A 27,444-nucleotide genomic window follows, 5' to 3' on the forward strand; every position below is an offset into this window, starting at 1 on the left:
AGCACTGGCCATGAATTTCATTAGGGTTCCATCATTGGTGCCTCCATTTTTCTGATGCCTCACTGCAGTCAAGGAGGCATTTGTGTAACTAAAGATCTTCATTATACAACCATTTGAGAAACCAAAGCCTATGTATTGAACATTTTGCTTTCTGCAGAGCTTAAAGCGCAGCCTGGAGCAGGCACGGATGGAGGTGTCTCAGGAAGATGATAAGGCACTACAGCTACTTCATGATATCAGAGAGCAAAGCCGAAAACTGCAAGAGATCAAAGAACAGGTATTCCTGCTTCTTTGGGGAGCAGAGTGGCTGCCCACAAATAGGCATTCTTGGCACATTCTAGCTCTGGTGCCAGGATTACGCTCGGTGTTGATAGGCTGTGATAACTCCCAAGCTGTGTGATTTCACAGGGGTTCCTGAACAATACAGGAAGCACCAATATTCCACTTGTGTATTTTGCAAGTAAGCACAAACTCCAAAGTTCGCCTTTTCTTTTCCTAGTCCTGAAAGTACTTTGTCTATACAATCCATTTAGGAGAAAGTTCCAATGCTTCAGTAATATGCTGCACTAGAAATGACCTATCCATTTTAAATGGTTAAGATATGGAAATGTCACAAGTTAGTGAGTCTTCACCTGGGAGAGAACTGAGCTAACCTGAATTTTGTGTTGGTTTTTTTAAAATTTTTCTTCTTTATCTTACCATTTAAAATGCTTAATAGCATTTCAAAATAGAATGTGTGTTGCCTAACTGTTCTTTTCCTGATTTGATCTGTTTGTGAAGTAGAAATGGATAATTTTCTTTTCCACTCAAAGAATGTTGAAATTTCGTTAATTCACATAGTTGCTCCTAAGAAAAAGTCAAAATTAAATTAAAACACTGTGACAAATGTGGTCATAGCAAGGGAGAGCCCATTCAGTTTTATGAATTAACAGCAACATACTGCATTGAGGAAAAAGAAACTGAAATTTGTTATAGCATTCAAGCAATTCTTTGTAATTATCAGTTGGTTTTCATCTTCAAAGCACTTTACAAACATTAACTGACTCATTTCAAAGTCTCTGCGACAAGGAAGCCCTGAAACCTTGGTAATAATTCTCCAGACATGAGTAGCTCTTATGTAAAAAGTAATGAAATGCAAACCCAACCCTCTGGATGTATCTGGCCTCCACAGACTTCCCCAGCATTCTTCTGGGTGGTTGTTTTATGTAATACAAGGGATCTAAAGCTCCCTGCTCTCTCTTCTGGTGCTTTGCTAGCAAAGTTGCTTTAAATGCTGAAATGGGGAACATTTTTGATGATTTTAAATATCCACAGATTCTTAGGCAATACAGACACATGTAACAGAGGAAACATAATGCAAGTAATTTTTAATCAAATGCTTTGTCCCACAGTCTCTTAATTTGGCTTGTGAAGATTCACAATGACATAAAGAGGCTGCTTAGTTCAACAAATGAATGCTGCAGACTTTCCTGTCTGTGGTGGCCTTCTAAGCCCCCTGAAACACATGTTGCAAGAACCTTGCAACCAAAAATGCTGAGAGATTTGTGCTGACTCTCATGAGCTGGTGGATCTTGGCCATTAAAGACTTGGACCATGATTTTTAAGTCAGAGGGATCTGGGAGTTGGAAGAACCCCTTAGAATTTTGCTGTTGGAAACCTGAGGCTTAATAAGAGAGAATAAGTCAAATCAACAGCAAATCAACAGGCTGTGAATTCAACTTAGCCTCAGGTACTTGGATAGAAGAGTATGGTGGGTTTGTGGGTTTTTTTGTTTGCTTGGGGTGTGTGTTTGGTTTTTGTTTTGTTTTGTTTTTTTGTTTTAACTAAACCTGTGCTCTGGTCGTTTTTTGATGAAGAACTGTACTAACAGACAAACTTGCAACTAATCAGAATCTGTATTTTTTTGAAAGCCCCACTCATGTCTGTGTAGTTCCCTGATGTGATTTGCTTCAGGTACATGCCCTGAACTTGTCTAGTAATCTGTGCTTAAATGCCTCTTGGTATTTTAGAACTCTGAGCAATGCATATCCCAGAGGTTTGTTCTGTGTTGCTTTGAGTGGTGTGCCCTGTTCCTCTGATCTGATCTTGGGACTTATTCAAAGACAGTCTTGCAAATGTGATGAAACAAGAAAACCTGAAATATTACTAATTATCTCCTCTTCTTTCTTCTTTTCTCCCTCCCCATTTTCCTCCCTTCCCAAATGCTCATTGTAACAGTGGCAACTATTGTCATACCTTTGACTCTTTGGTCAAGTGTTTGCTGATATAAAAGCCCAGTACTTTAGGAAGTCTAAACAAATTATGATTTCTGAGTGGAACATTTATTCCTTCAAATTGTTCTGACTTTTTTTTCACAGATGTATTTGTATAAAAAGAATATTTGAGTTAATGCTTAGTTATTAAAAAAAAGCTCAATTTTTTTTCCAGCAAGAAAAGATTATCCTTGCATAGGAGATGGACTAGAAAGAGTAGGTTCCTGTCAAAGTGGAGAACCAGTTTTGGGATTACAAGCCAAAGAGCCATTCTTTGCTCCCTGTAAAGGACAGTAAAGCAATCTGCTAAAGGCCTGGCTTCTTTCAATATCTGCATAAGCTCTCCATGCTGGAGAATGAGGGGCTGCCATCAGGGTCAGTGCTCGTGCAGTCACTCGTCGAGCTGAAGGGAGCTGCCTGTCTGGAGGGAGCGATGACAAACCTGATTCTGTCACGAGACAGTTACTCTTCTGAATATGGGGGTAGTCAGGCATACTGTAAGATATTAAAATGGCAAGAAAGATAGACTCCCCCACTGTCAGTCCTTCACAATCTTTGTTCCTAACTCTTGATGTGCATGTTTTCTACTTGTTCTCAGCTTCATAAAAAATACTTTGATTTTGGAGAGGGCTTTTTAGTGGCTTTTTTTTTTTCTTTAGAGTAATTTTATGAAATGCATACTTCTAGGACTTAATAAATGCTAAACATAATTAAATTCTTGTCTTCCAGTGAAGATATGTGAAGCAATCTCTTGAGCTAGTCTCAGTTTGAATTCCCAGTCTCATTGAGATAGACAATTCAAATGTTCTTTTCTTCTCCCACCTTCCCCATCCAAATGCCCTGTCTTGTAGTCTCCTACATGGGGAATCTTTATTTCTGCCTGTATAGGTAAATATCTTCTATGAGCAATGTGAGTTTTAGGTAGTTTTTCTAAGATAATATTTGATTTTAGGTTGTCTCCCATACTGAGCAAAGTGATCCTTTTTAACTTTGTCAAGAGAAATCTGATGGCTGCAAGCCACAGTGTGCTACCCCTCTGCTTCTCCTTCTTTCCTTTTACCCAAGCTGTGCATATCTGTGATAACTGTCATGTTATCAGCCTGAGAAAATAGATCTTGAGGGAGCATCTGGGCATTTAGTAGAGACATCAACTCAAAGGCACATTTCTGTTTCAGAAATTAGAAATGTAAGTAATTTTTATCATTTGTACATAGATGTATGTATGTGTTCCTGCACTCTCAAAAAGTCAATGTTTTGATTTTGAGGTATTGAGTTGAAAGTGGCAAGACTCAAACCAGAACACCGTGGATGTTATTTTGGTTAGTTTTTATTGTTTTATTTTGTAGTTTACCTTTGTTCTACATGCTTTTAAGTGCATCTCTTGCCTGCAGTCAGTATTCTGGAATCTGCTGCTCCAAGCATTTCCCCTGTTGCCTCTAAACTGTAATCCCTTCTCCTTCCCTTGCACCCCAACTACAGGAATACCAAGCTCAAGTAGAAGAAATGAGGCTGATGATGAATCAGCTGGAAGAGGATCTGATCTCAGCTCGCAGGCGCAGCGATCTCTACGAGTCGGAGTTGAGGGAGTCCCGCCTGGCAGCCGAGGAATTCAAACGTAAAGCTGCCGAATGCCACAACAAACTGCAAAAGGTAGTTTAGGCTTCATGGGAGAGGGGGCTGAGGCTTGCTGGAATATCTAGTGCTGTTTGACACATGCACACACAAGTTGTGGGTGTGCCCTTCAAAGATTAGCGTGGTTCGTACAACTAACACAACATGTTTTTCATGATGTGATTTATACTTTGTGTAACTGCTGGTGTTCAAATTGCATGAGGTGATGACTGGATAGAAACCTAGCTTTTCCTGAGATTTTCATGTATTTTATATTTAAGTTACAGGTTAAAGATCAAGGAAAAAATGAGGCAGGAGAGTTGTATTCCAAACTGGAAAAGGTATGTTACTTCAGTGTTCTAGATTTTGCTTCCTGGGTCTTTCATTTTATGCACAGAAACCAAACTGTGGCTAGTCAGTGGCATGCATGGCCTCACAGCCCCCACCCTCTTTCATTTTCTGTTTTAAGACATCTTGGTGTGATTCACTCTTCTCTCTTATTTGATCTGTCTCTGGATAACCTGTTCTTAATGGATTGTGTTGAGAAGCTAGGCAAAGACAGTCTGTTATGTGTCATCCAAGTTTGGAGTCAAGCTGGGGGTACATCAGGGTTTTCTTTACTCAGAAAGAGCAGCAAGTGAAAAGCAAAAAGTATTCTGAGTGTTGTCACACTGAACAATCTTCTTGGTAACCAAAATATTAAATCAACTGGAATTCAGCAAAATGGGATTGGATTTGCCAAGAAGTGTTTTGGTGTGATGGAATTACAGGGGGAAACCAAGGTTTTTGGGAAGCAAATTAAAACAAATATGGTATCATAAGCAAAGAGCATTTTCTCCTCTTTGGTTTTGACTCTTTCCCTCCATCTTTTTATCTAACTACAGATCAATACAGAGCAGCAAGCCAAAATCCAGGAGCTGCAGGAAAAGCTGACAAAGGTAACAACTGGGTGGTGAAAGTGAGTTTTTCACAAGATTTCCCAGTGAAACCTTAATGAAGAGGAGGGGTGCACTTTGTTTTACCCTCAAAAATAGAATTAGTCATAGCATGGGGGATGATAAGGAAAAGGGGGTGGGAACTGGTATCTGAAATCGCTGGTGCTCTCAATATGCTTTTGGCTCTTGAGACATGTCAAGTGTTTATTTTTACAAATGAAGCTGAGTCAGAACTGGAGTAGTGTAGAGAAATTCTCATTTAAAGGCCTGTTTAGGTATGCTCTGGACACTACCCTGGTCCCTTGCTTCTAAAGAAGGGTTCAGCTGGTTTTACCTCACTAATAAAAAACATGTTGGACTTGCTTTAGTCTCCCAGTATAATCTGCTTTAATCACTTGACAGTTCAGTTCTTCACAGGTTCTTCACAGTGAACATGTTGAATGATAAGGATTCACAACAGAATTAAAACCCCTTATCGATGTCTGCTGAAAGTAGTGCAGAATATCTAAGATTTGCTGTCGTGGTCAGCCTGGCACTTAAGGTGTCACTGTAAGAACAGTCAGGGAACTTCTCTTATTGGAATCCTTCAGCAGGAAAGAAAGGGATTGTCAATAATAATCCCCTGATTGAGCTTTTCAAACTTGGCACCTGCTGAGAGAGGGCTATTTCAAGGGTTAATGATCATGAACATGGAGGCCAAAATGACATAGGAATAGTACTTCTAATATTTCAAAACAATCATGTTTTAATCCCCTGTCTCCTTTTCTACCTGCATTAATGCCAAGGAATTATCTGTAGGCCAACAGGTTATTCTCCTTGTCCTTCAGTAAGAGTATTTTCTGAGTTCTTTTAAGAAACTTAGGCTGAATTTGGGATAGACTTAACTTTCAGTATGTAGAGTCAAGTAACTTGAAATATAGCAAGACAAATATGTCTTACTATATGTATCCTATATTTTAATTTTTTTTTTTTTGTGAAATAGAAGTCAAAATTATGTTCTGGAAGTTAAAATTTGGACTCATGCGCATGTTAATTTAAACTGTTAAACCAAAGTTCTGTAGTGGTTTTATTGAGAATGTTGACCATCTTGAAGTTCTGAACCTTTCATACACCAAATTTTTGTGTGTGCTTTTCCTATAATACCTTTTTTTCTTCTCTCTTGACCTTCAGGCTGTGAAAGCCAGCTCAGAGGCAACTGAGCTCCTGCAGAATATCCGTCAGGCAAAGGAGAGAGCTGAGAAGGAGTTGGAGAAACTGCAGAACCGGGAAGATTCTAATGAAAGCATGAAGAAAAAATTGCTTGAAGCAGAGGTGAGTGCAGAGTGTCTGTCCAGAGTAAATCAGTTATTGGGACGTGACTTAGTTTAGGAACCCTTACCTGGGTGGCTCTGAACAGCATGCATTCCTGGAGTAATTCTTCAGGGGAAAGTGTTGTTGGACATGAAGCCATTTTTAATCAAGAAACCTATTTCTTTGAGGAAAACTGAGGGGTTTTATTTTCAGTGAGGAGTGGATAAGGACATATGGTTAGCCTGGGGGATTTGGGGTGTGATGAGGATTCAGAATATGAAAGCCAGCCTTATATTGGCTGCTTCAGCCTGTTTCCTCTAGAAACTTCTCCTTGCTTTGTGCTAATGCAGAGTTGAGTGGCCTAAACAGCAGCTCATATTTGCTGTGCAGGAACGGCGCCATTCTCTGGAGAATCAAGTGAAGAGATTAGAGACAGTGGAACGAAGAGAAAACCGCCTAAAAGAAGATATTCAAACTAAATCTCAACAGATTCAACAGATGGCAGAAAAAATTCTGGTGAGCAGAGGTGATAAATGAAACCTAGAGGGTAGGAGTTTGTAAGGAAGGAGTAGGGAAGAATCAGAAGATGTAGAATTGCATTAAGGTGGAAATTGTTGAATAACAGGATTTGTTTCCTGGACCAGTCATACTGGAGAAAGCGTAAGCATTCAATATTTGCACCTCTAGTTACAAACTCACTCCTGTGCCTTTAGTCTTAATAGTGCTTCAAAGCTGGAGTCATCTCAGTGGGGAAACTTTTCAGTCAACACAGTAATATTTAAATTATTTACCCCGTGATTGTTTCAGAGGTAAAACATTCTGAGGGCGGGTTATGGCAACAACAAAAACATCTCTCTTTTTAAGTAAATTGCAGAGGAATTTAGAGGTCAGATCTATTAGAAGTGCTTACATTTTGAAGCGGAGAGAAATTTGTCATCCAAACTGTTTATCTCCAAAGATACTTGTTAGGAAACCATTTGCACCCACATAACTTCTCTGTTGGCAATTTCTTGTTTCTTTCCTGGTTAAAACTATTAAGGCAAGTTAGTATGTCAGTCTCTAGTGAATCGAGCAGAAGGTATTTCTAAAAATTTTGCTTCCCTGGGACAGAAAGCATAATTTAATACTGGAATAATTAAATTTATTTTGCCTCCCTCATGAATTTTCTCTGTGTGTTGCCAATATGACAAGGAAAAAAAGGATTGCATTTTACTGGTAGTAATCCCAAGCTGAGACACACCTGAGGAAGGTCAAATGGAAATGTAAAAATAAACATATTTGGAGTGAACAGATGACCCAGGCTTGTTCTGGGTGTAGAGAGTTTAGCATCAGTATGCTGAGCACTGTCAAGAAAAGGTAGAATCAGTTCTTTAGTAGTGCTGTTCCTTTCAAATTGTTTTGATAGCAGGAGTGCATGGTAAGTGGGAGACTATGGTTGTGCTGGGCAGAGAGCCAACTTTATGTTTAGAAGTAGTGTAAAACTTTGAATTGTTTCATAAGCCTCTTGTGTATATTTGGGGATTGTTCCTTGGTTTTGATTATGTTCTCTGTGGAGGAGAAAGTGGAAGGGAAGGCAGAAATATCTACTAATTGTTTTACACCATGGGATATGTTTAGCTCTTCTTATAGATAGTTTCCATGGAGTCCTAACAGCATGTTGGAGAGGTACAAAACTATTTTATAAAAAAAGTCAAACAGGCATTGAAGAAGTAATCCTACAGAATCTTTCCTAGTCCCTTGCACCTGATCTGGAAGCACAGTGTACTGGTATTCTTTTTTCTTCCACTCCTACCCTGTACCTTCCCTCAAGTTGTCTCTTCAAACATTTTTGACTTTTCCTGGTATAGAGATGTAAGAAGGGAGTTGAAGATAGAGAATTGCGTAGAATAAGGTGGAAATTGTTGAATAAAGGCATGGTTTTCATGTACACTCATGTAGCAGTACCTGCTCATTTGTCTGTAAGGAACTGATGAAGAAGAAACAAGTTAGAGAAAATACTTCTGCCTGCCTGAAAGTGCAGATCACTGCTGTGATGCCAATAACAAAGTCAGTGCTACATAGAGAATACTGAGAGCAGGAATGGTAGGAGATTACCTTTTTAAGCCCACACTGGCTGTTAAGTGCCACTGCAGGAACTGGTGAAGCTCCTGCTACAATATGAGCAGTCTGATGCTGGGAGCTTTGAAGCTGCTGCTGATCTGGTTGTCTGATTCTCTGCCAGGACCTGAAATGTGTGGGTTTCTGGGGGAGGTGAGTTGTCCCTCTTGTTGCTGGGAGACATATTTCAATTGCAAAAAGCAGCAATCTCCATTCCATGCAGGAGTGTCAGGGACTAGGCACTGTTGATGACCTACTTTTGGTGAACCTCCTCTTTGATTCTCACTTCTGGAAAAGGAGGTCTATTGCAATTACTGGAGCAAAAAAGCCTTCGAGATGAGGAAGATCAGGAAAAAGCATATCAAAATACTATGTAAAGTACTAAAATACACACAAGTATCAGGAAATTTTCCTGTGCTGTGCAGTAAAGAGAGTAGACAGGAGATCCAGATGCACCTCAGCACCTGAATTTGTCTATGCAAGAGTCAGCCCAGTGGTAGTGAATGACAGACCTGAACCTGCTCCTGTTCTAAAGAAATTGTTGGAATGACAAATATGACACAAAATGAGCATAAAGTTGTAAGCTAGGCTCTTGAGAAGTGTCCTTTTGAAAGGTGATTATAGATAGACCCCAAATAATATAGTCAGACTGCAGAAATAGCTGATTTCTGAAATACAAATTATTTAAGTCCTTACTGTGCATGGCTGAAACTATCTGATGTGAAATAAAGAGGCTAGAAGGATTCTGGTATGTTCCACCACATATATTGCATCCTGCGCTTTTCATTTTTGAAGCCATTTATAAATAGCATTTCTGACAACATTTGTCCAAGGAATACAGCAAAGTAAATGCTATTCCCCCTCTGAATGCAGAATGAAAAGCACAGACAGCAGTACCCCGTTATTGAGGTCTGCTGTAAGAAAACAAGTGAGAGACCTTGTTAAAAATAGATCTGAACTTCCTGTGATGCCACTGCAGCTATAAAATGTTTATAACTATGTTTTCACCAAATGTCCTTGGCCTATCTTTGGGTATATTTTACTGGGAGATGGAGATTCTTACCATGGAAGTAGAAATCCTTGTCCTTAGCAGTGTTCCCACTCTGCAGTAGATGGGTCAGCAGCAATGTGCAAACTTTAAGTTGATAATGTTCAGGTCTCATAATGCATTTTTTTTTTTTTTTTTTTTTTTTTTTTTTTTTTTTTTTTTTTTTTTTTTTTAACCATGACAGCACTGGACTTGAGGTTTTTATAGTGTGAATGAATGTTTGGTACCTGTGTAACACATACCCACAGCACCTACCATTTCCTTGTGTCTAAATATGATTTTTTGCTGCTTTTAGGAGCTAGAGGAAAAGCACCGTGAGGCTCAGATCTCAGCACAACATCTGGAGTTGCAGCTGAAACAGAAGGAACAATTCTATGAGGAGAAACTCAAAGTAAAAATATCTTATCTTGCTACAAGCTTTTGTGGGTAGAATGAGTTCAGGGAAAAACAGTTGCCTTTAGGCTCTGATGGCTTTGTCTTGTGAGTTGCCTTCTTGTTGCCATTGCTGCAATGTTGAGGGAGCTTAGTGGAACCTAAATCAGTTTTCTCCTATTTTTTCTGCCTTCTCTTATCTATCTGTGACACTGGATTAGGAGAGGTAGCATTTGAAGCCAGAACTACAGGAAGGCATTTGTTGATTGTAATTTGACTTTTGATGACTAAATAATACTTAGTTAATGCTGTTGGATCTCACACCCTGAAGAAGCTTTCAGTTCCCACTGATTTTCTATGAGGGCTCACTCAGCCTACCTGCAAGTTTTAAATGCAGCAAATAGTAGACCATTTCTGAAATTCCATCTTGGAGCTGGAACATCTGCCAAGAAGCCACAGAAACCACCTACTTTGTTTTTGTCTTTTCCAGGGTAGCATTAACAAACAGTTAGAAATAGACACCATCTAAAATTAGGAAAAACAAGCTGGCAAATAGGAATATGTGCACTGGCTAAGGATTTTTCTAAAGAGCTTGCAATATGACAGCCAGTAAATGCATTTTGTAAGAATCTTTCATAAGAACAAATTATTCTCAGTAGAAACAGTCTTTATCTTCTACTTTTATCTAATATTTTAATTCTACATTTCTGCTGAAATGTGAGCATGTAGTATTTAAGAGCAGAGAAGAAATTTTTGTGGGAGAAATATGAAGGAAAAAAAAATAAGATTTGCTGGCAGATCAGAGCATGTGGTTATCAGTAATGAGAGGAAAGTGATAGAAAGCAGGAAGATGAGATGTAGATATTGAGAAATAAGTGATCATATAAAAACTGGAAAAGAGGATAAGCATTGGAAAAAATAGAGAACTGGTGTATTATGGGGCCCTATGATGTAGGGTTTAATAGGAGAAATCAGGAAGCCAGGTGAAAGAGGTTCAAAGGACTTAAAAAAGGACATGGAGTTGTTGTAACTGGAAAAGTAAAAACTATCCTGTGGTGTCCAGAATTTGTGTCTTTGATAAATTTTTCTTTGAAGGAAGAGACCTTCATTTTAACAACTGATTTATATAACTCTGGTCATACATACACAACATGCATTTCTAGAAAAATGTAGCAATTCATTACTTTAGTCCTGTTCCCAATGACAGCTATTTGTGTCACAAAAAGAAGTTTTTTACTTTACTGTTAGATTTTCTTCTCTGACTGGAAGAATTTGTGTGGTCTCAGCTGCCTTCTCATCCATACCTATGGAACTCACAAATTATTTGTGAGCCATGTTGGGAGGCCAGCCAAAGGATGGGCACTTTCCTAATTCTTCTGCTGTACATATTGGGGTAGAGAGGCTTTTCTGTGTTTCTGTTGCATTAGGCTGGAACAATTATTGAACACAGTTTATATTACTCAAAATAATAAATAAAATACCTACAGTATCTCCATATCTCTATAAAATCTTATTGTTAAATTCAGTCTTCAGAGATAACTGAGAGAGTGCTCTTTTTGGAGTTTGCTCTTCCATGGATTTCATGCAATTGCATCATGGATTTAATTTTGCTTGAGATATGACCAATTGCTTACCAAAAAAAAAAATCTATATTGATGGTTTTCTTTCTGCTTGCCCTTTGCCCAGTGAAACAGATATAATTTAGACAAAAGAAATGTCTTCATTTAGGTGTTGGAAAATCAGATGAAGAAGGATCTTGCAGATAAGGAAGCACTTGAGAATATGCTCAGAAGACATGAAGAAGAAGCACGTGAGAAATGCAAAGTTCTGGCTGAACAGAAGGCGGTATGTAGTGCTGAGCTGGAAATCAAAGCTATTTGAAGAGTAGCTTTCTAAAGCTGATTTCAAGCAAGATAATCTTGTTTGAGGTTCTGTAGTGCTGCTGAGCTGCTTTGAAGAAAATTCATTGATTAATATGAATTTTAAAAGACATGTTTCTTTTAAATTCAGAGCATCTTCAAGAATATTTCCTTAAAAAAAGCCGTGCAGCTTGCTGTGTGCCCATTGTTTTGTGCCTTGATAATGATTGCTTTTTCCTAACATTAAAGCAGTAGCAAGCAGCTGCAAATAGCTCCAGTAATTGCATTTGTGTTGCTCATTTTGGCCATTGGATCAGTTTTATTTTAGTTCTTTTTTGTTTCTGGAAAAAGTTCAGACTTTTGTATAAACTTTATTTTTGTAACCGCTGGTGTTGTGCAGTCTCAAAGGCTCACTGCTGTGTTTCAGATGATCAATGCAATGGATTCGAAGATCAGGTCACTGGAGCAGAGAATTGTGGAATTGTCTGAGGCCAACAAACTGGCAGCAAATAGCAGCCTCTTTACCCAGAGGAACATGTAAGTGTGGCAGCTGCTGTCACTGCTGAACAGGTCTCAGGAAGATGACCTTAAAGCCTTTTCCAATTGAAATTATTCTCTAATTCACCATGTAAAAGTGGCTCTTTTTTGCAGGCCTGCTCTGCTCCCTGCTTGTTTTTCATTGATAGCCTTTCAAAAATATGCTCCGTTCTTCAAATAGTTGGGGCTCGCTGTGTATTTTGTGTTTTCTCAAACATGACAGGGAAAATTGGTTTGTATTACAGTGTTTACTTTGGAGCATTTCCTAAGGCAGGTGATTTGTGTAGGTTTGCCAAATATGTTAAATGAATACTAATAATTTTGTCTAAAATACCCCTGGAGAAGCATGCATTCCTTCTTTAAACATAAACATTGCTAATAGATTTATATTTTACTCAGTTCCCCTGACACGTGATTTTGAAATTGAAAACATTAAACACCCTTCACTCACAAACATTCCATCATGCCTTGATGGGTGAGATGACAAGGAAGAACACTAGATTTTTAAGCCAAGAATTTCTCTGCATGTTCTCGAATTCTTCTATTTCAGATTATTTTGTCTGCCCAAACTTTATTTTTCTTTAGATTTTAGCTGAGATTCCTTATCCTTACAATGTTGTTTTTCCTTCATAAATGACTTAGAGGTGTTCTAATTCAAGTGTAGGAAAAGCATGGGTTGTTTGATACAATCTGCAGGACTGGATTTGCAAAACAGTATTTGCCCTTACTGAGTTCACAGATTCACCAGCTTGGTTTGCACAAATGTTTTCAGTGTCCATCAGCTGCTGGATCCAACATCAGGCAGTGCCTTTGTGGGAAGCACTTGGAATAGATTCACCTCTAATATTGAATAGAATCAGACAAGGATGAGTTTTGGCAAAGACTTGCTTTGGTTTCATTCCTTTTTTGTGGTCATTATGCCTCCAGATATGTAATGGCTCCAATTTTCATTGCATTTCAAATATCTTGCAAGTTATTTTAGCCTAAGCAGCCAAAAATATTCACAGAAATAACTGAGGAACTTAATTGTGTTGCTTAATGTTCCAGATGACCTCCAGTTAATCACCCAGGGAGTTTGTTGAGGCAGCAAAAGCCATAACTTACCTTCAGTCTAAAATAAAACAGAAATGTCTCGAGGTGGAGCTGGGAAATGTATGGAAGGTTGAGTGTCTCAGTCATGGCTGTTGAACTGAGTGTAAGGACTTAAAGCATCTTCTGGGAGCCCTATCCTTGACTGGAGAGACACAGAAATCAAGAAAAACATATAATAATGTTTTAACATAAAATTTAAAATAGATTATTGAGAGACATATTGTCAAATGATGAACTTTGCCGGATTGGTAGGAGATAGTACAGAATTAGCAACATTGTGAGAGAAAATTGCTTAATTATGCATGCAGATAGTTAATGAATTTGTGCTTATTTTGTGAATTGAGCTGTTGAAAATGTATAAATTGTTGTTGGACTGCATTTTGAACCCACAAAAGCTGCAGCTAATCTGAGCGTGCATCAAGAGGAGAGCTAGTGATTAAACTCTTCAGAGGAGAGGGGAGCTCTGCAAGCTTTTGTTCCAGCAGTATCTGAGGAAACCAATGATTATCAGGTTCCTGAGAAGATAGCCCAGTAAACAGCAGGAAATGAAATAACACCATTTGACAGTTCTGGCTGACAATAATCTGTAGAGGTAAATTAAAAAAAAACAGAGAGGGTGAAAGGGTGGTTTTGCTTGCAATGCACAGAAATGTGAGTCAGAAGACTTAAGTTCTATTTTTAGTTTTGTTAAGTCTTCCTATTTGATCCTGGGCAACCCACATAATTTCTCTGGGATAGGATTAATAACAGCTTATCTCACAGTGAACTTCTTAAAATATTAATTCATTAATATATGTAGAGCTTTGTGAGGCTTTTAAGGAGAAAGCACTCTATGAGGCAGAATTTTCCAATGCATGACAACACAATTCTAGGAACTGTAAATAATGCAGAAAGACCCTTTTTTTGGAGAGTGTCCATTTCAAATGATAATAATTAATCATTGCCAGCTCTCAAAATTCTTATCAGAACAAGTAATTATTTTTGTCCAGTTTGTGGATTAAGACTTTGATCAGAGACAGCAAAGCTTCACTTTAGCTTCACTTCAGGTCAAGTTCTATGTCCATTACAACTTTCAAAAGCCCCCAACAAAACAACCCTCAACACACTACCCCCAGTCCTAAGGCATGGGGTTCCTCTTATCTCATGGAAATTAACTCTGAGAAAGCAACTCTCAGAATTTATCTTTCCCCTACAGAAAAACATGTGACAAGGAACTGATGAAATGAGAAGAATTAATTGTATCTTAAATAGCATTATAGATTACCCTCTGCAAGATTTGTTTGTCTGTGCAACTGGCAAATATGGAATTTTAGAGCTCTGGGCATGTGTTAGTATGTTGATTTTTATTTTTATCTGGGATGTAGAATTTAAGCCAGGAACTTAACTGTTCTACTTCACAGCAAACTTGTGTTTTCCTTAGTTGGCCCCAGTGGAAGGACATATGTTAAGGGCATTTCGGGTTTGTCACTTGTGCATGTCTCCTACCAGGAAAGCCCAAGAGGAGATGATTTCAGAGCTCAGGCAACAGAAGTTCTACTTGGAAACACAAGCTGGAAAGTTGGAGGCCCAGAATCGAAAATTAGAAGAACAATTGGAAAAGATGAGTCACCAAGATCACACTGACAAGAACCGCCTGCTGGAGTTGGAGACACGGCTGAGAGAGGTGAAATCATGGCTCTAATCCTCTCAGCAAACTTTCCTAAATGTACCCCATTTTGTGAATGCAGTGAGAACTAGAATTATCTTCTTGGAATGGTATTTGAAAGTGTATTAGTAATTTTTAAAAACTCATTAAAAGGAGATAAATGAAAGTATTAGGGACTTGTCATCCTGAATCTGAGCTTTTAGATCATCTTGCTTTTTCAGAATTCTATTTCTGTGTTTGTTTGTACAATACCCTTATAATATTGTCTGGGTAGAGAGTAATAGGTCAGCAATGTACAATGACCAGACAGATAACCTGTAGCCTTAGAGTCTACAGCTTAGAAAGCAATGGACACAGCAGAATTTCTGTAAGAAAAGAGGAAGCTGCTGCTTCATGCACCATTTTCAGAGTTTTCTGCAAAGAAAACCTAACAGTAATATGGAAATATGCTCTTTTAAAGATCTGTGAGTTGTGCTTCAGTTTTAATTTTGTATTAACTAGTTTGGTTCTACAAATTCCTCTCCAGTCTCAGTCCACTAATTTTCAGCTAAGGCTGAAATCTTGCCTTCAGCTAAGGTTGTTGAGCAACCAACCTGTCCTACTTTGGCCAGAAGCTGACTGAGACCAGTATAAGATTTCTGAAGCCTTGTCACACATCTCAAGCACAACAGACAGATTCCCTTGGGATAGCAGGGAGCCTGAAGAAGGTGCTAAGGTTTGGAATTGATTCTGAACACTGAGATCTGTTTTAGTTGTTTATTTCTTATCCCTGGAGTGACATATTTATCCCTGTGTGTGCTGCAAGAAAACCTTCATCAGAAGCCATTCAGGTAAACCCAGAGCCAGATGAGCTTGTGGGTTTCTATAAAAGGAATCTGAAGGGAAGATGAAACATGAAGTTGATTGCAAAATGTATGTAATGTATGCCCAGAGATTCCCAAATAAAGATCCTTAGAGACTCTTAGCTTCAGTAAAGAAAGAGGAAGTTCATCACAAACTACCTCAACATTTTATATCAGTGTTTGATATGTTTGAGTTACAGCTGGAACTATTCTTGTGCCCTTGTTGTTTCAAAATGTCAGGTTGTTTTTTTTTTCCAAGAAAACCAGTAGATTTTAGAGAGTAGACAAAGCTGTGTCCTTGATTTCTCAGTGCCTTAAGCAGCCTGTCAGGATGTGATTTTGGGAATGGACATGGCAATAGCATCTTCAAGTGGGTTCTGAAACAAGACTCCATTGCCTGTCATGTCTTTGTTAGTAACTCACATTTGGGTACTACTTTGTCTTTCTTCAGGTTAGCCTAGAGCACGAAGAACAAAAGCTGGAGCTCAAGAGGCAGCTGACAGAGCTGCAGCTGACCCTGCAGGAGAGGGAATCCCAGATCACTGGGCTGCAGGCTGCACGGACAGCCCTGGAGAACCAGCTCCGCGAGGCCAAGACCGAGCTGGAGGAGACCACGGCTGAGGCAGAGGAGGAGATTCAAGCCCTCACGGTGAGCCCTGGAACTTGTCCTGTGAGCTGCAGATACACACTAGAATTATGTAGGTGCATGTTTCACAAAGAGGTTAAAAGGAATTTATATCATCTAATTTTTAATTTTCAGAAATGGGTATGAATTGTGCCTTGTGTTGATAGAGGCATGAATGGCTAAAATGTCAAATTTTACCTTTAACCATTTGAATACTTCCTAGTAATGGTTCATTGCTGCCTAAACTGATGGCTTGTAGGAGCATTATTACTTTTGTTTTGAGGTGAAAGTTGCATCTGAAACTGGTATTGTTAGGAGTTTAACTCTGTGATTTACTTATTTAAATAATAGCTCATGAGTTTGGAAGTACTTGATGGAATGTTTTGATGATTTTTTTTTTTTTCTATCAGTTACCCTGCTTTGAGGATACTTATTCAGGAGAAAAAAACACCCCAGCAAATTCCTAGGGAGGGTGTTCTAACACATAATTTTATTCCAATGTTTGTTTCATTAAAAATTGTCATGTGTGTCTTGCAGTCTGGTGAGGTGTGTCAGTGATAGAAAGGAAAACAAAGCTCAAGTCCTGTCACCCTCTTCCACCCCAACCCCTGTAAATGGAGTTCTAGATTATATGCTGCTGGTTGCTGTCTCTTGAGCACAAAAAGATGCTTTCAAAATGTTTGATTCTAAGAAATATTTCCTTCACAAAAGATTCCCAGAGTTGTGGGTAGAGAGTTTGACCTGCTACCAGCTATAACCCCACCTTGAGCAGCAGCCTTCAATGACCTTCAAATCCTGTGATTGTTGAAAATGTGCATTCTTGTGCTCCAGTGGCATTTAATCCAAGAACTGTTCTGAATATTGCTGCCATTGCTGGTTTTTGGGAGGGGAGGGGGGCTCAGCTGGCATGGGCACTGGTACTATGCTGATGCTTTGGGTAGATGAATGGCAGAACCATTCCCTCAGTTCTAAAGTGAGCACAGGCTGGGCAAGTGCAGCAACAGCATGGAGGCCTAAGAATAACTGAATAGAAATGGCATTGGGTTCTTTTTGCTCAGAACTGAGGCAGTCCCTTCCCAGCTGAAAGCTTTGCATAACAGCCACGATCACTGCCAGGGGGCTGGCAATGCACTTGGGATCCTTACCCAGCCATGAAACAGATGAATATTCATGACCTCTGTTCACTCAGTATTGCTCCAGTTAAGGGGGCAAACTGGTCGTGCTGGACCAGCTGCTGTTAGACAGTCCAGCCAAGCAGGCTTGGGACTATTCCTGTCATGGAGTTTGTTACATACTTTTATTTCTCACATTGCCTGTTGTGGTAAGATAGCTTTTAAACTCTCATGTTTGACTTCTGCTGAATGGGTTTTTTTTTTTTTTTCCTGTTTAGTCTCTTGGCTCTAAGGAGAATGTTCTGAATGAAGAAAGGTGGCTGGATGTGCTTGAGCAGTAACCTTTCTTTTGTTAAGTTTTCAGATAGCACATGACATTAGACACTTGTTAAATCACTTTGAATTTTGAGAGAGGCCATGAGGCTGAAACAAGAACTTTTTGCTTTGTCATGCTGTGCTTGTAAATTAGGGGATAAAATGGTGCATGCAACACTGCATTCTTTAATATGAGTGTTTGAACTTTTCTGTACTTTAGATGCTGTCCTCCAAAGAATTGATTATTATGTTTTATCACTGCTTTTTAGAGAGGCTTGGGCTTAAATGTGACTTTATGGTAGGATTCAGGTAGATTGGCAGAGCTGTTTGGGGTAGCTTGCATTATACATCACTACAGTTTTTCTTTGCAAGCATTAAATTGTGTGCAGTGTTTATTTTCTATGAAACACCAATCGGGATATGGAAGTAAAACAAACTCAAATCAAAATGTCAAGAATGTAAAAACTTAAAATGAGATCAGCAAGTCTTCTGGTGACCATTTCAGATGGAACCTGTTACATAATTCCATTCTTGAGCTTGTACATTTTCCTAAAGCACTTCAGAGTTGGGAGCAGAAGTGTATTTTGATTAAGTAGGATGGGACTTTTGCTAATCAGTTCTTTGCCACTCCAAAGTGCTTTCATAGCCTGCAGCATCTGCCTTCCAAACTTTGCTTGCTGGTAGACTGTTCTGCAGTTTGTTTAGCAACAGCATTCTTGAATTCTAATGTATGAAAAATTGATGATTAACTTCTTACCTCCTTTAGGCACATAGAGATGAAATCCAGCGTAAATTTGAAGCCCTTCGTAATAGCTGCACAGTGAGTATTAAATACAGATCATTGAATTATTTTGAAATTAAGGATAATGAAACAAACTATTTCCTCATTTAATCCTTGATGACACTAGTTCCTAATGTGGACTTCTGGCTTCAAGGTGCTAGTAGGAGCTGGATGGATTGGATTTCTTTCAGGTTTCAGGTAAACCTCAATTTTGAGGTTTTAGTCTGATCATGAAATTGTCATGGTTCTTCTTTTTGGAGAAGAAAGTAAATTAAAATATCTCATTGCAGTGCAGCTAGTAAGAATGGTATAGCAGCTGCAAAAAGTGACTGTAGGTGAAGATCTTTTCTGCTCACAAGAAAAGATCTACCTGTCCAAATTCTGAGCTGCATTGTAGTTCTAGGCCTGAGTGGGTTTTAAGGAGGATTTTAACACTGTTTGAAGAAACAAGAAGTGTTAAGGTTCTAAATAATACATTGACATACAGCAGAGAGAACTCCAGGATCTGAGTTTTCACCTTCTGTTGCCTGAGAGCTTTGACATGTTTTCAGATTCATTTCATCAGTCCAGGACAGATGTCCAAGGGCTTTGTCTATCCACAGGGATCCTTGCAGTTTAACACTATCTTCACACTTGTTCATGGTAGTTGGAGAGTATCTGCCTTCCAATGACGTGAATTACACAAGTGTTGGATAAGGACCACAGTCCTCTGGGTCAGCAGGGATTGTAAATTATTCTGGGCTTTTTCTCTCTACCCCACACTGTAAGCAGGGCTTAATTGCTGGGGTTTTTTATCTTGATTGTTTCCCTGCTTTCAGTGATTTCCTCAAATGTAATGTTTCATGCTGTAGGAGTAAGTCTCTAATGTGTAAGTTTTCATCTTTTAAAATATGTTTTCAGCATGAGAATCATTCTATTTTCCTCACTTGCTCTTTAGCACTAAGCAAGGGGGTTCTTCTGGACATGGAATATCTCGATAGGAAGAAGTGAGGAAGTACAGCTTTCCAAACTGTTTTAACCTCTGTCTAAAAGAAATCCTACACAAGAAACTTCACTTTCTCTTCCCTTCCTCATTTCTTAGATTGACTGTCTAGCTCCTATGTGTCATCATAGATCTTATATCCAGAGCTATCTTCTGTTGCTCTGGATCTTGCCTTTCATTCAGAGTGGCACTCTGAATGAGTGATCACTTTTGTGATCTCCATGCAGGGAAAAACCAGGTGTGGAAACTCTGTGGCTTCTGTGCACTGCAGGCTCAGCTGCCTTGCAGAGCTGTAGCTCATTATCCAGTGACACTTCAGCTCTGAGCATGGGGAACAAGCTCCAGCAGTGAAGAATGACCCATAACATTTCCAGAATGTCAAGAACTTCAAAGGACTTGTAAAAGTGTTGTGCACTGTAAGGCCCTTCAGTGGGATAAGTGGGATCAGACATCCTCATCAATAAGAAATTAATTAAATAGTTCCTAAATGAATAATGCATGCCCATGGTACATTCTCTTTGCAGCCCAGGAGAATGCATGTGTAATTTAATTGACCATGGACAGATAATTTCATGTTGTGTGTTATGGCTGCTCCTGGCTGTCCATCCTGCCTGAGGAATGAGGAAATCAGGGCAATCTTCTATTGCCAGTGAGAGTCAAGAAATGCTAATTACACTGCTTTCACCAGATGTTTCAACTTGTTTTTGTCTGATGGTAGCAGTATGATGCAGGCTGTGCTTTTTGGTGACCATGTGACTCCACTTGAAGGTGATTAGAATTTATACTCCAACAACACTTCAAGGGAATAATTATAATATGCTGCTACTTATATAGCCTGATAAAGGATGGATTTATTCTTTCAGGAAGTTCTCAAGAGAGATCCTTTTTAAGCTGACACAAACTCCTTGAACTAGTCTGGCAAACTTTGGTAGGGAATTACTTTTTATTTGATCTTATTGAGAAGCCCCAAACAACGTAAGAATTACAAAAATAAGATTAGGCAGGAAAAGAAAAATTAACAAATTGAATTACTTCAGTACTTTTGCGGTCTTTAAAAGATAAATAAAAATACTTAATCTACTTTTATTGGTATTGTTCCTGTTTCTCTAGCTTCACAAAGGTCACAGCTTCTGATTGTAGGGAAGGCTGTGTCTGCTTTCCTTGTATCCTCGTTGCACACTTGTTCTTCCTTTTGCTGAGGTCTCTGACCAAGGAGGCATTTTTAGGTTCTCCTTTTTCATGCTTTCTGTCACTCAGTTGAGCAAGAAATAATAGGAAGTGTAATTACAACAAAAATTGTAACTTGTGGTACCTGCTGAACACACACATGTGCTAGTAGGCACACACACAATCATCTTATCACAACCTTCTCACAATGATAGCTCATCCAGCAAATCTGTTGAGGGAGAAAAACTAGATCCCTACCTTTATTCTATGAAATAAATGGCCCATTTGAGTGTTAAAAGTATTTTCCAGGCAATCAAAGCAAGATCTAGAAATAAAAGGCATTCTTAAATAGGAAAATTTACACATTTGTTTCCAGATATCTCTGAATTATGGCTTGTTCTGAGATCACCAACATGTTTAAAGTTAAAAATACAACTAAGTTATTTAGATAATAACAGAATTGTTTACGAAAGGAAACTTCCAGTAAGCAGACAGTAAAGTATTTAAGTATTTAGCAGGAAACAGTCTTATAAAAGCCTTGCATTCAGCTTAGTAAGATACCAGAGAACCACCATCTGAATCATCTGGGTTTTTCAGGTACAGGCTGTTGCTTTTAATCTAGGAATGAGTAGCATTTCTTATTCCTAATTGGATATCGCATTTCCATTTATTCAAGTTTTCCCCTATAAAACAAGGTTTATCTTCTTCCCTTCTTGGGTTTCTTTTGTCATCATCTTGTGTTCCAGTCTTAAACATTAACAGGCTTGATCTGCACTTGTGTGAGAGCTTGGATACTGAGGCATTAAATCTGCAAGCACACCAGGCAGGTATAATTTAAGTTATGTGTGAGTTCCTGCTGAATTCGTTCTAACATCCTGATTCCACAATTGCTCCATAAGTTGACATAAGTTGTGTTCTTGTGAGCTTCCAAAATAATACTCAGAGATGTTACTTTGATGCTAAATTGTCTTTCAGAGTAAAGGAATCTTGCCCACTGTGACAAGGCTAATACCCAGGCAAAAACTTTTATATGGCTTTGTTAATTTTTTTTTTTAAGTAAATTTCCTGTTGGGTGGAAGGGGTTATCCTTGATTCCCATTTCACAGAAAATATGATGGCAGATGCCAGTTACAGGCAGAAATGGAGTTTTGTAGTTTTTGTAGCCTGACAGAAAATCAGAGACTTTTAAGGCAGTGCTGTGAGGGGTTAATGAGATAACATCATCATCATTTAAGGAAGAGTCTCCTGTTTGGGAGAGGCAGCTCAGCTTCTGGAGCCTAGGACAGGAACACAGGGACTGGGTGTTTTAATGCTGGCTTGCTGTGGGAAGGAGAGGAATGCAGTCTGGGCAGCGTCCAATGGGCAACATCCCTCAAGATAAACCATGGAGAGTTTTTGGAGACTGAGATCTGTGTTTAAGGTGTGTTTCAAGGCACAGATATTGTCTGACTACAGAGAGGGGAGGAAAGTGAAGGATTAATTGTCAGCTGTTGATGGAACAGGCAGAGATACAATCTGTCTGCAGCCCTGTTTGAGGGCCTGAGCCTCCCAGTGTTGGGATTTCTCTGCCTGAAAAGCTTTGTCTCAGAGAGTAGGTAAAGACAAAAGGAGTCTGATGTCTGCTCTCACTTCCTGCTCACAATAATTTGGGGCTGAGAGACAGCTTTTTCTTGTTTCCTATTTACTTCTGACAGGTAGCTTTCTGGTAAAGATTAGTGGGGATGGGGAGGAGTGGAAATGGATAGAGCAACACTATTAGTCTGGAATTGCATTAAACTCCAAATAAGACACTGCTGATAGCATCCCAAAACAGTTTCCCTTGCTGTGTCCTAGCATTTTTCTGCATGTTTGTTGATGGCATCTGAGAACTGAACACCTTTAATGAAGGAATAGGGTATGGGGAAGTTTGGAAGCTGCAGTTACTAGTATATAAATAAAACTCCTTCTTTTTCTCCTTTTCCTCATTATTGTGCCTTCGGTTTTGCTATGTGGAGCATATGGATTAAATTTAGTACATTTTATCTGGTATGCAGACCAAATCATCATGGACTGTTTGTTGCTCTGATATTTGATTTAATCCATGGCTGGAGAGGTTTGTAGGACCAGGGGTAACAGCTGTGAATCTGCTCAGCCTCACTAGAGCAATACTTTGCTTTCCTCAGATTATTCAGTGGGGAGGGAATTCTGCTGGATATGGCCCCTTCTGCTGAAAAACTGCTATGCTTGGGTTGCTCTGCAATATTTAAAAATGAGATCCAGTCCTCTGCATCAGGATAAAGATAAGCTGTGTGCTTAGATGTGGTGTGCATTGAACAATCTGTGTAGTTAGATGATATCTCTGGTTTATGGATTAGTTGTGATGAAGATGTGCATAAATAGAGGAGAAAATTCCTGTTGCTCAGTGAGTGGTGATGCAGTGGCACAGATACAGTGGCTGTCTAGATTGTCTAGAATTGCTTTTCCAAGGTTTCAAGTGTTTGGTTAATTTATAAACTTAAAATGAGAAGATTTTTCTAATAATATTATGGGTTTCTAACGGATATAATAGCATTTTCTTACTGACTTTCCTTTAATATACTTCACATTTACTTCAGAATAGCTGAGGGTTGGTTGGTTTGTTTGGGGTTCTTTGGGTTTTTTTTTTTTTTTTGCCTGGGGATTTCCTTCACTGAAAAGAAAAAATACCTAAAGCTATTAACTCTTTCCAGGTACAGGATTCTAGTATAGGTTGTATGTATGCCCAAGCACATTTTTCTGTGTCAGCATTACCCATTACTCTTTAGGCTTTATAGTGGTAATTATCTCTCTAATCCAGTTGGGTTATACATAGCTGTAGATAGCTATTGGGTGTGTTAAAAAACATCCCCTTTCCCCATGAAAAATGAAAGATTGTACCAAGAGGAACAAATTTTCTCTTGTTAAAAAAAATCTATATATCTATCTAGACTACCTTATCTAGATTATAATATAGTTGGAATTTAAGCCAAGGTATTTTGGAATTGTCAGTAAACACACTGTTAGAAGAAGGAAAGAGATCATGTCACATCTTCTGGAAACCTTCTTTGTTAACTGCTTTGTTATTTGTCTGAAATTTTCCAGAAATATCCTACTAGATAAAATGTAGCAGTGAAATATAATATGATCTGGTTTAATTTTAGTTGCATTCAGGGAAAGAAGTCAAAATCTCAGAACCTAGAAAAAAAGAAAATGGGAGCTTAACTTCTAGCCCTTAAGGAATAAAATCAACTTGAAATACAGCCAGTTTTAATAATTAAGTAGTTGGACATAATAACTCTGCATATTACTTTATCCATTTTGTGTTTCCCTCATCTTGGTTTTCTTGTATTTCAAAACTAGCTTAATATTTTTAATAGAAATTACTTGTATTAGTATATAAAATAGATGGAGAAGAAACCATGAGTGTATAAAATATATCTTGAAACTGCTTAGATATATGGTGTGGTTAAACATAAAATTAAAACAAATGGAAGAAAAAGTGAGTTTCTGATCTGGCAGTTAGTAGAGATCTCAGCTGTTGTAAGAGCAGTAGGTAAAACACTGTGAAAACAAATGTTCTTTTGCTCCTTTTTGCTTGTATAAACAAATCTAAGTTCTTATTTCTGTAGCAGTATAGGCACTAACATGTCCTCACTACACAGGCTGCCCCCTCTGAAAGCTTGGAAGCTTGGTGCAAACAATGTAGGGGAAAATGTGGATTTTTGAATGGGGCAGTGAGAGTGCTTAGAAACGAGCACATAATCAGATTTCTTCAGAAATGTTGTGTTTTGAAGTGTGAATCATCTTGATTTGACCCTGAACATATGGGTGGCAGGAACTCCCCTTCACCCAGCAGGGAGTAATGGCTGTTGGACTTTTTCTGCTCACAGTTTAAAAACCAAATACTGTTAATTTAGGTCTAGGAGAGGCATGGTAAAAGGCTGCCAAAATGTGCATTACAGATTCTTCAAAAAGAAGTGGTTGTCATCTTTCCAGAGAGCTGAGAAGAGCTGTGTGCTCTATCCTCTACTGCTTTAGATATTTAAGTCCTTGGCTTGTGTAGGAAATTGGAACATTTACATTTGAATGTGTGGCCAACTGTGCTCTGAGATTTTATTTTTCCCCATTTAATGAAGTATCTTATTCACTTTTCTTTGACATCCAGGCAAAAGAGCCTCTAGAATATATTTTTAAGAGTTGAATGTGAATTGTATAGAGTTTATTTCAGTTTCTGAAATTCTTTTTATTAAGCTGATTTCAAGATTACTGGGGTTTCTTTCTCTTCTGTTGTGGTGATGTTGGTTTTGAGTTAGGAGGAGGTACAAATTCATCCACCCAGCATTCAGGCCTTTCATTCATAAAACCAACTGTGAAATTGGCCCACTGTTGTTTATTTTTGTCTTTCAGTTAGAGGGGACTGTGGTTGAAAGCTTTTAGTTAATGCTGACTGAACAAATGGATGCTCCCACTTTGGCAAAGGCCCTGTTGAGTTTTTGCTTTTCACTGATTTTCCATATTGTGTTACCACACTGGTTTTTTCCCTCCTGTGTACCCAGCTGCCATCCATAATGCTGTTACTTTGATAGAATGTATTTCTTAACACTTTTCTGCCTTTCCTGGTTATACCCAGTATTACAAATAATAATATAAGCAATTCCCAGGGATATCCATCAGGTTGCACTGCCTCCACTGCACCTCTTGGTCTGTTTTCTTCAGTACCACACTTTGAAAACCTTTCTGAGAGTGATTAGCCTCATTGCACTTAGGGGAGATTGAGGCAAAAAAAGGTCACTGCAAGTCAGCAGCAGAGCTGAGAATCCAGCCAGAACTCCTGGCTCCAAACCCAGTGCTTTAACTATGACAGATCTCTCAAATAATAAATTACATTGCAGCATATTTATGCTCTAAACCAGATTAAAAAAAAAGCTATTTTCTCTAAGACACAAAACTCTACTCCTAATCCAAGTACATTACAATGCAAAAATATCTATGACTATAATGCTGCCCTTTTTTTTTTTGAATTAGAAAAAATGTAAAAGCTTGGCAATAAACAATTCTGTGTGAATTGATTAATCTCCGTTATACAGAAGAAGGATGGATGATTTCAAAAACCTGTGCTTACTCACATGTAATTTATTTTTCTTTCTAGGTGATTTCAGATTTGGAAGAGCAGCTGAACCAGCTCACTGAAGACAATGCAGAGCTGAACAACCAGAATTTCTTCCTGTCCAAACAACTCGACGAGGCCTCAGGGGCCAACGACGAGGTTGTGCAGCTGCGGAGTGAAGTCGATCATCTCCGCCGAGAGATCACAGAGAGGGAGATGCAGCTGACCAGCCAGAAACAAGTGAGGCTCTCTAGGTCTGGGTCAGGAGCTCTTGGTGGGAGCTGGCAAAAATTCCTTTTGCATCTGGAAACCCATAAGAAATGATGATGCTTCTGGGGGCAGTGGCATTTAAGCCTTCCTTCCCAGGGCAGTTGAGTGAATGGAAATTTTTTATATTTCTCATCATGTTTTTACACAATTTTATTTAGCAATCCTGCACTCTGAAGGCACTGTCATTTAGAATTACTCATTTTAATTTTGTGGCCCTGGAAATCTCAAAATGTTCATAATGAGATTGACCTGACATTATCAGGGACCACAAGTGAATGTACAGGAGCCTTGAAATAAATGGGCTGTGATTTCCCAGCTCCTGCTCGCTGCCGATTTGCATGTACTGTAATCAAAATGGTAAGGCTGAAGCTGAAAGTGCACGCTTGATGTGGGATGTGAGAATTGATAGGAGGATTTATTTTTAGACTATGGAGGCCTTGAAGACAACATGTACGATGCTGGAAGAGCAAGTAATGGACTTGGAGGCCCTGAATGATGAACTCCTGGAGAAAGAGCGCCAGTGGGAAGCGTGGAGAAATGTTCTAGGGGATGAGAAGTCCCAGTTTGAATGTCGAGTTAGAGAGTTGCAGAGGATGCTGGATACTGAGAAACAGAGCAGGTTTCTCTCCCTTCTTTCCCTTTTATTAACTTCTATGAAAATTCTCTATAGAAGCTAGTACAAAAATTATATTTAGCATAGGATATGGGAGTTGGAGCTAAATATAAAACCTTGTGAGGTAGTTCTAAAAATGGTTTATTAGTTAATAGTCATCACTGATATTGTTCCTTTTGTTTCTCTGCAAGTGAACAATTCAAGGGGAGTGGTATTTATCATTGCAATTTATAAAATGTCTTGATTTATTATCTTCTATTTTATTTTATGGAAAAAATAGTCTTTGCTCCTGACTGTTCCTGTGGGGTCTTGAAAATTTTAAGGCTGTAGTTCTAGCAGGGGCAGGAACAGGATTATATAATATAAAAATGTTGCAGCAAACAGTCTGGCTTTCTAATGTAACATCTTGAATTTGAGGCAACCCCTGAAAGAGTTATTGATGCCACTGCCTGCTAGGGAGAGGTCAAGCCTGCAAGGAGTTAGGTAACATTATTTTCCATTTTAATGCAGAGTGAGAGCAGATCAGCGTATTACTGAATCTCGCCAGGTGGTAGAACTGGCTGTCAAGGAACACAAGGCAGAGATTCTGGCCCTGCAGCAAGCACTCAAGGAACAAAAACTCAAAGCAGAGAGCCTTTCTGATAAGGTAAGTAACTTTCAATCCTAGACTTACATAATTAGATGAAATACTTTTCCACTGATATTACTTTTAGAAATGTGGCCTTGAGCAGCTTTTTTTCAAGATGTTATAGAGACAAATTAAATAGACTGGAGGGCATAGAATAGCATTCTATCTTCAAGCCAAAGACCTCAGCTTTTCTTTGAAAAAGACTAAAGCAGACAGCAGCCTATGATGCCTGGAATGAAGTCCTTCAATAACTTGGTATCTGCATTT

General features: G+C 38.8%; 1 protein-coding gene across 9 annotated transcripts in view; it reads left to right on the plus strand.

Annotated features, from left to right (window-relative positions):
• Positions 1 to 27,444, plus strand: part of CIT (citron rho-interacting serine/threonine kinase) — a 69,836-nt gene that overhangs the window by 24,174 nt on the left and 18,218 nt on the right. For 4 of the 9 annotated variants that reach the window (XM_053959556.1, XM_053959559.1, XM_053959560.1 and 1 more), the window contains exons 13-27: positions 158 to 277; positions 3,732 to 3,902; positions 4,145 to 4,204; positions 4,748 to 4,801; positions 5,969 to 6,109; positions 6,479 to 6,604; positions 9,529 to 9,624; positions 11,334 to 11,450; positions 11,892 to 12,001; positions 14,582 to 14,756; positions 16,032 to 16,229; positions 18,399 to 18,452; positions 25,709 to 25,906; positions 26,362 to 26,555; positions 27,060 to 27,195. In XM_053959556.1, coding sequence (XP_053815531.1) covers positions 158 to 277; positions 3,732 to 3,902; positions 4,145 to 4,204; positions 4,748 to 4,801; positions 5,969 to 6,109; positions 6,479 to 6,604; positions 9,529 to 9,624; positions 11,334 to 11,450; positions 11,892 to 12,001; positions 14,582 to 14,756; positions 16,032 to 16,229; positions 18,399 to 18,452; positions 25,709 to 25,906; positions 26,362 to 26,555; positions 27,060 to 27,195 — 1,950 coding nt within the window. The remainder of the gene's footprint in view (positions 1 to 157; positions 278 to 3,731; positions 3,903 to 4,144; positions 4,205 to 4,747; positions 4,802 to 5,968; positions 6,110 to 6,478; positions 6,605 to 9,528; positions 9,625 to 11,333; positions 11,451 to 11,891; positions 12,002 to 14,581; positions 14,757 to 16,031; positions 16,230 to 18,398; positions 18,453 to 25,708; positions 25,907 to 26,361; positions 26,556 to 27,059; positions 27,196 to 27,444) is intronic. The other 5 variants (XM_053959557.1, XM_053959561.1, XM_053959562.1 and 2 more) reach the window with 2 other exon arrangements.

This window comes from Vidua chalybeata, chromosome 18 (genome assembly GCF_026979565.1).
Source record: "Vidua chalybeata isolate OUT-0048 chromosome 18, bVidCha1 merged haplotype, whole genome shotgun sequence".
Classification (NCBI taxonomy): Eukaryota; Metazoa; Chordata; class Aves; order Passeriformes; family Viduidae; genus Vidua; species Vidua chalybeata.